This window comes from Abrus precatorius, unplaced genomic scaffold, assembly GCF_003935025.1.
Source record: "Abrus precatorius isolate BTA unplaced genomic scaffold, Abrus_2018 Scaffold10, whole genome shotgun sequence".
NCBI lineage: Eukaryota > Viridiplantae > Streptophyta > Magnoliopsida > Fabales > Fabaceae > Abrus > Abrus precatorius.
Genome location: NW_020874292.1, coordinates 27,369,283 through 27,378,480, shown reverse-complemented (window position 1 = coordinate 27,378,480; position 9,198 = coordinate 27,369,283). Strand labels below are relative to the sequence as shown.

The window sequence follows — 9,198 nt, the reverse complement described above, 5'->3', positions numbered from 1 at the left end:
AATTACATTATACGTCTCATAAAAGTTAGGTTTAGAAGTTATATTTCATCTAAAAATTACTTCCCAATAAATTTTTGATTCATTTTAATATAATATCAAAATTAAGCTAATACAAACCGGTCTTTTGTGTGGTTTGATTTGAATTGGATCAATTGTTTCAATTTTGACCTTGTTATTGTTTTTTTTTTTCGAGGGATAGCACTTCAAGTTTTTATTTAGCAAACAAATAAAATATCAGTACTTGTAGTATGCATAAAGTCTTTAACCAATACATAAAAAAAAATTAATGACTAATTTTTATTTAAGAGATAAAGCTTATTGACTAAGAAGTGAAATGCATAATAAGTATAAAATTTTTCAAAATTTTCAATTCTATTATAAATTATAATTTCAAAGACATTTTTGCTATCTCAGTATTAGATAGTAAATAAATTCGGAAACAAAAGTCAGAAATTCCATAAATATTTTGTGCAATTAGTACAAATAAATCAATATCCAATGCAACATGCGATGTACAGTGCAACTATTGTGGCGACCTATGACTTCCCTTGCATGGATTGGGACCAGTTAATGGGCTTGTGTCTTCGACTCCATTAGAAAACTTGTTCAAATCAATTTCCTAAGAATTGAAAACTAATTCATTACAAAATAAAAAACAATTGAAAAATAACTGCAGCCATTTACATATCTTTTAAATTATGTAAATTAATTTATAATTGTTGATTTTTTCTTGATTTTACTTAAAAATATTTTATTTCTTGTAATATTGTGTTTATTATTTTTAACACAATAAAAATTTAATAATTACTAACTAGACATAATACATAATATTTAATTCTAACATAAATACTTTGACCAATTAATTTAGTTTTCATAAAATTTTAAGTATAAAAATTGTTTAAAAATCAAATAAACTGATTTTGAAAAAAAAAACTTTGAGTCGTGTTAATATGTTGTCATTATTAAATGTCATTTATCATTTTCAATTAACGCTTAATGTGTTGAGTTATAATTAAAATAATTAATGTTTAATTGATGATAAGAAATAAAATGATTAATAATTATATACATACAAAATTAAAATAATTAATGATTACATATTTTTAAAATTAATATACTACTATGGTTAATTTAGGAACATTTTATATGAATTAAAAATAATATAAACTAAAATATTGTCAATTACTTAAAGGTTAAAATAATATTTTATTTAATTTAAATAATCATTTTAACAAATCTTGAAAATAATATAAATCAAAATTGATAGTTTACTCTTACAGTTTTTGGACAAAAAAATATGGGAATAGAATGATGGTACCTGTGAGGAAAAATAAATCAATAAAAAAGAGAGATAACTGAAGCTGCTGAGAAAACGGAAAAATGAAAGAACGGAGAAGAGGTGGAAGCAACAAAAATCCAAGTAACAAATAAAGTCTCACCACCGACAACCCACACACCTCGCCGGAAACTAAATACGCCATTCCACCTCTGTCCCTTTCTGGCGGCAACCTCCTCCATTCCCCGTATGTGTATTGGACCCTCTCTATGGACCTCTGTTATTGGGCTAATTTGATAGAACCCATTTTAGTTTGCAACCTCTCACCATCCATAGTAATAGTTATAGTAATTCATAATGTCATTGTTACTGTTAAGTTTGTTATTATTGTTGATACATTTCAAGTGATCTTTTAATTATCATCTATAAACATATATATTTTGTATCGCTTTTTATTAGTGAATTTTTTTAATTTTTAAAAGTAATAATACATTTTTAATATCAAATTTGATGTAATGGTAGTCAATAATAATGTGCCACTTTAGATTGTCTTCACATGTCACGTAATCATAAGAGTGCATATATAATTTTGATTGTCCCGTATTTTGTGTAATATAGGTTTTTTTGAAATCAAATTTTATACGAATTAAAAAAATAATTTTCTAAATCAGAAATATTTTAAAAAATATTTATTTTAAAATTTTAATCTATCCAAATAATCTGAAATAAAATAATGTTCTCTTCTCTTCTGTGTAAAAACAAATAGACATTTCCAGCATGGTACATGGTTTTGCAATGCTTTTTGGACTTTGGTTTGTCATGTGCTAATATATTGATTTCCTTTTTTTCTTGTTATAAATATTTTAGATGAATTATGTTTCAAGAACTAATTAGGACTAGAGCATGCGAAGGATTTAAAGAGCGTTTAGTAAAGTATTTATAGATAATTTATCAATAAAGTTCTCATCACATCAACCGTAAAGTTTAAACTTGCATTCATGTGAAATTTTGATCCAATTTTTACTCACTAGACCAACATTCGTTAGCTTTACTTATACTATTTCTTCATTCATATTATTAATTTCTCTGCTTAAAAGAACCTGAAAACTAAGTCAATAAATTTGTTCTTGTTAAGGTTTTTGAAAAAAAAAAAAAAAAACACGAAAATGGACCAATTCATTTTGCTTGGTTACTGCATTTATGCACAAACCAATCAAAATTGACTGGTGGTCAATCCTAGTTATTTCACTAACTTCTTTATAACAATTTTTATTTATCAAATGTCTATATAAATAAGTTTTAGTTTATTAATTTTGTATTTAGCATAGATAGAAGGTAAAAAAAAATATATAATAGAATATTTACCATTATTATTATGTACATATTATATATTTTTTAAATCACTAATTACTTTCAAAATTTTCTTTTATATTGAAATTTGTTTTATTAATTTTAAGAACTGTTTACTTTTAAGAAAATTAGTTTTAATAATAAAAATGATTTTTTCTTTAAAAATTATAAAAACAGACCCAAAAAAAAAAGTGTAAGTGACAAAGCTTGACATGGTCGAAGAAATCCACATAGGGGGGCTGGGGGGATTCATGGACTTGCGATAGAGGTTTTTTTTTTTTTTTTTTTTTTCGTTTTTCAAAACCAAACATTGACATTTTAAAAATATTATGGAATTTAAATTTTACTCTTTCCAAAATTATGAATAATCGAGTTTAGGGTCTAGAATTTGATATTATTGTCATTAATCGTATTTAGTAATAGATATCTTATAATTTTAAGTTAACATCTTAATTTATAAATTTTAAGATTTAAATATTTGAACAACTTTTATAATTTTAAGAACAAAAGAAATTGTATTTTCAATAGTTGAAAAAGCAATAATTACTATTATTTAAGATTTTTAAAATAATATAAAAATTCTTATAAAATAGATGAAATATTTGGTTTAAAAGGTATTTTATTTATAATCATGAATAATTAAGAATGACATTTTTATTTTGTTTACTAGTTTTAGATATTTACACAAAAAATTAATAGTAAATATAAAAAATATTTCAATATTTTTATATAAAATTTTAAGTATAAAATAAAAAATACAATTTTATTTATAATTATTTATAAAATAAAAAAATATTATTCACACTAATATTTTATGAACTCCAAACAGGACAAATTGTACCTATTACACGTTTATTCATTTAAATCATTTAACATAAATAAATTAATTGTACAACTAATTTACAAAATAAATATAATTTCATATTTAAAAAAGTTAGATGTTTACAATTTAAAAAAATATAATTAAGAGCCGGCTTGAATGTTTGGGCGAATTCCGTTTCTGTAAAATCGAAAATTGTGTCTTGTCGGTGAATTTCTATTGCAATGGAATTTTCTATTAATGGTCAAGATACACAAACAGGCCCTTTACCCAGTGTGTGGTCATGTAATTGCCTTTTTTCATAACAATTTTTATGATAATTTTTTTTTCCATTTTGTATCTATTATATTTAATTTTGAATTTAAATTAAATTATTAAAAGTGTAAAATTTTATTGAAAAATTCACAGATACAAATGAAAATCTCTAAAGCCGAAATGCATCCAACCCAACAATTTGAGTGAGGTTTAGATGGAATCAAAAGAACATGTCAATTCTATCATGTGGCCGAACTGTATTGACGGGGACAAAGGGAAAAGAGTCAAAATGACACAGCACATCATTTTATAGTAAACGATGGTTCTGTTTTGATTGAATGGGTTATGCCTCCTAAAAATTTTAACCGTTATCAGTAGAAAGTAAATCCTGTTCGCCTTTCATAATAAAATCAAATTACAAACAAATTCAATCACGAGTAAGCTATAAATGGGTAAAGTGAGTATTTAAAATTCAAATTTGATTTATAAAAAAAAAGTACTTAGTTTTGATTTATTTATTTAAACAAATTATTTTTAAGCTTCACTCTGACTAAATTAATAGTTTTAAAGTTTGAATTTAACTTATTATTTTGTTTATAATTTTTTTATAAATTTAGAATAAGTTTTTTTATTAATCTAGTATTTAATAAATTTATTATGCTGAAAAAAATAAAATAAATAAAATATAATTTTATTACATAAAAATAAATTAACGTTCAAAATAAATATTTTATGATTGAAATTAGTATATATATATATATAAAGTAACTGTTTATTGTTTAAAAATATAATTATGAAAAATTAAAATTAGATAATAATATCAATAATTAAAAAGTATAAATTTTAAGTAAATTAATAAATAAAATCATAAATACCTGAGTGTAAATATATTTACAAAATTCTTAGAAGGTATTGATGTTAAACTTACAAAGTTAAAGCTTAAGCTTGACTTGTTTAAGCAAATGAGCCTACTTTTAAGTTTGAACTTATTTTTTTAATTAATTAAAAAAGTTTAACTTAACATTTAACAATTTAATTTTAAATAATTTACAAATAACTTATTTATTTTCCTAATCATAAAGTTCTAATTCTAATCGTTATTATTAACAGCGCGAAATACAAGTTTAATTTTCTCTTTAAAGTACAGAATATTTATAATATCAAAATTTGCGTTTTATTGTCGTTATTTTAGGAAGGATTTTGCTAAATCACTCCTTAGTAAAACTAATCTCACAATTATATATGTTGTGATAACTATAAAAACAAACGAGTAAAGACAAGATAAAAGTTAATTTATATTCTATATATATGCGCTAAATGAATTTGTATTTCCAATTTTCAACTTTAAAGTGGATTCACAGTTTTATGTTATTAACATTTTAATACTCCTCTCTCGTTAATTATAATATATATTATATAAACATAATATTAAAAAATCATAAAAAGTAAAATTTTATGAAATATTTACTTATAAGTGTATTTTGTATAGTTAATGCGATAAAAATACTTAATTATTACTTTGTATAAAATATTTTTTTCCTAATTATTTTATTGTAAACTATATAAATTATAATGTTATCATTTTATAATATTATCGGCCAGTCAATAATTATTACTTTATATATTATTGTATATTAACTATAATTTAGAACACAATTATATATCTGTTAATGTTAATTATTTTATAAAGATAAATAAATATTTTTAATTAATTATTAACGAAAAGAATTATTCTTAATGATACAATAGTTTATAATTAAATACCATTATAAAAAATTATATTATTAATATATTTTAATTAAATTCATTTTTTATATTAGATTGATAGATACAAAATTTCATTCCAAATTTACAATTATAAAATTAATTTACTACTTTAACCACAATTTCGTTTCCAGCGACCTTTTAATTCTTGACCTTCAATATTTCCTTCCTCGCATTCATTTCCTTAATAACGAGTCACTATGTCTATATATGACCACTTTTCTCTATATATTCTATCGACTGCTCTTCTTCTTCGGCACACATATCATTATGTATATTATAAGATATTTTGGATAGTTAATATTTTATAAGAAGAAAGTGACAGAAATGAGTTAGATATGTGTAGCTAGCTCAAGGAACTTAAGTTTAGCAACAATATCCTTTGTGTAGTAATATGCTCATAAAAACCCTTACTTTTTCCTTTTATTATGCTTGCAATTTAATGTTGTCGTTAAACTTGACCTGTTATCCCTACAAGAAAATTAATTTAAGAGGGGACACATACTGAGTAAAAATATTTTTACATAAAAATGATAATAATAAATCTGAATTATGCAATTATATGTTAATAATTAAATTATTTTTTAAATAGTTACATTATTATTTAAAAATCAATTTACATAACTTAATATTTTAATTTTGATTATTCATAATTAATTTTTTTATAAATTTATATATAAATTTTACCGACCATGTTAGCCTTCTGTAAGAAGATTTATGTGTGCGATGATGGTAGGCTATTTTCATAGCGTAACATAGGTGTGGTATGTCATTAATTAGTGTAGATTCATAAGAATAAGAAAACATATAAAAAAATCTATTTAAGTTAAAATATTTTAAAATTTATTTATATCAGTAATATATTCTATTTTTGTTGCATTATACTAACGATTAAATGAAATTTTGATATGAAATATTTAATTAAGAAAACTAAATGAGAGTAGTTATATAAAATAATGTGATTCTTTTCTTCTGTTTTTTCTCTTTCTTCAAATGATTGATTACTAGATAAAATAATAATAATCCAGCTTTGTAAGCAACTTCAAATAAACTGTTCATTACGTTTAGACAGATTGCATGCGTTCAACAACCGAGTGACAATAATGTTCTACAGCCACAGCTTAGCTAACTAGCCAGCTTAGAGTACCATAGATGTGGTTGTTCTTCCTTTTACTTTCTTATAAACAAAGCATACTCACGCAGCTATCTTTCTTTGTTATATATGTGCAAGCATCAACAAATTAAGTTGATTCAATCCCAATAATATTTTCCTATGGGCTTTAAGATTACGACTTATTAATGCATGGTTGTTTCTTCTCTTGGTTTTATCTCAACTTTCTTATATGATTACGAAAGACACTTACATGATCAAAGAAAAACATGAGTTTGATACATCATTCAACTCTCTTCTCCGGTGTTTTAAATATTCCACCAATAATATTTTCCCCAAAATCATCCATCAACGAAGAATGCATGCATTATTCTCTTGTTATGCTTTTTATTCTATCCGTTCATTTTTAAATATTAGACGTCTTAAAGAATGCATTTTATTGTTTTATCATTTACATAAAAATATAAAATTTTAATTAGCTTTAATCCTTATTTATTATCATTTTTATGAAATAAAATAAATGATACTAAGAAAGAAAAACACGGTTTAATCAAGTATATTTATATTTATTTAAAACCAAAAAAAAATACTTCATGAATTACAATTTTTATAGAAAGATATTGTCTTAGTATCATTTACTGTCAAATAAAAATTTCATAAAACATTAGGATTGTCCTCGTTCGCATATTTTTTTCCTAATAATACATCAATAAATAATTTCACCGATATTATATAATATATTACACTGTTGTCTTTGATGTTTGTATAAATACTTTGATTTTGTTAGACAAAGATTATACTAATAAAAATAATATTAATTTTGATAATTTTAGTTTGTTAATAAAAAAGAATTGTCTTAGTATATTCTGAATAAAAATTGATGAAAAATTAAATAGTTAATCTATTTTGAATGATTAAAGATTGATTCGATTTGTGAGCGCAAGATTATTTACCCCATTAGCAGGGTTGTGATGGAGGAAAATGATTAAACGAAGGGCACACGTGAAGGTAAATAAATGGAAGCAGCAAGGCATTATCGATCCCAAGTCCAAGATTCGAATGGCATATACACGTTCACACTCACTTGCCTGGCAGATCCAAAGATGCTGTTTCGCTCCCCATTTCACACACGTCGTTCACGATCAAGGGACCAAATCAATTACCTTTATAATTCATTTGGGTCCTACACGGCATATATATCTAAAATCATATAATTTAATTTGGTCAACAAAGCTTACCCCTTCATCTGCCACATGAATGAAGATTTAATCCAAATGTAAATTCACTTCTCTTACATCACCCTTATAAATATCAAACCCTCGCCACCTCACAAATCTCTCCCATCATTCCATTTTACAAACTTCAACGCAACACTTCATATATACGTAGGCAGCCATCTACGTGTATATATAGTATAGTTAAGAAAATTAATTAAGCTATATATAGCTGGTAATATAGTACATATATACACATATATATGGGAAACTGTTGCACGACGGTGTCGTCTATGGATTGGGGTGGCGATGACTGGGGCTCTTTGTCGTCTAAGCATAAAAGAAAGATGAGTTCGAAGGTGTTTGATGAGGTTGATGGGTTGAGTTTGGGGAACGTGGAGAAGGAGAGGCTTTTGGGTGCGTTGAGAGCTTCTTCTGATGCTAATGGGAAGGTGAAGATTAAGATCTCAAAGAAGGAGCTAGCGGAGTTGTTGAGAAGGAGAGAGAAACAAGGTGAAGGAGGACACGCTTCTGCAGAACAAGTTCTGGTTCGCTTGATACATGCCAAAGATCATGTGAGTAACGAACACCATGATGCTCATCATAGGCCATGGAAGCCCGTGCTACAGAGTATTCCTGAGGTTAATTAATTGAAATGAGATCTATTATCAGAGGTTGTTATAGTGGGGTGTGTAGTGTAGAGGTTGAGAAAGGTTTAGGTTTGTGCTTGTAGAAAATCGAACTAAGAAACCCAGGATTTATTTATTTATTTATTTTTCTTCCATGTTTTCAGCTTGTATTTTCGTTTAGGATAGAGGTTGGGAATGTGTGATCTGTATATTCTTGATCCTGAGAGTGAAACCTGAACTGATGGAAGGGAAATTTCTTGTGTAAAATCAAATCGTAAATCAATGTTAATTAATTACTCTTTAGTTGCTTATTAGTGTTACTGACTTCAAATTAAACGCATTCTAAAGAAATTAAGAAGAGACCAAATCAAAGAAGTTCCGTGTACTGTACCGTTCTATTCATCAACCATGACGCGAACAAAACCTGTGCAGAATTGTCCTTTCTATTATTTAATGTTACGTGGAGTTTTTATTTTATCATTTACCAGATTTCACTTAATTTAAAGGTCGATAGTAATTGTCATTTTGCTTTTCTTTCTTTCTTTTTTTTCTTTGTAACTCAACTCTATGGTGATAAATTTCTTAAATTATTATTTTTTAAATGACATAAAACTACTTACTAACTTGGGGTGGCGATATGATTGAGGTTCAGGTACCTGAAGACGGTTCAATAACTCTTCCAAGATAAAAAGCCAATACCTCTCCCTAACAACATTTGAATATCAAATACCCACGTTAACCGTTGTGATTCCCATTTTATGTAATGGTTCCAAATTAAC

At 25.2% G+C, this 9,198-nt stretch overlaps 1 protein-coding gene across 1 annotated transcript; it reads left to right on the top strand.

The window, feature by feature from the left end:
- Positions 1-7,918: 7,918 nt before the first annotated feature.
- LOC113853203 lies at positions 7,919-8,720 on the top strand. The gene has a single exon (XM_027483702.1). It carries the CDS (start codon positions 8,054-8,056, stop codon positions 8,438-8,440), a length of 387 nt encoding a protein of 128 aa, XP_027339503.1. The 5' UTR covers positions 7,919-8,053; the 3' UTR covers positions 8,441-8,720.
- Positions 8,721-9,198: the final 478 nt, after the last annotated feature.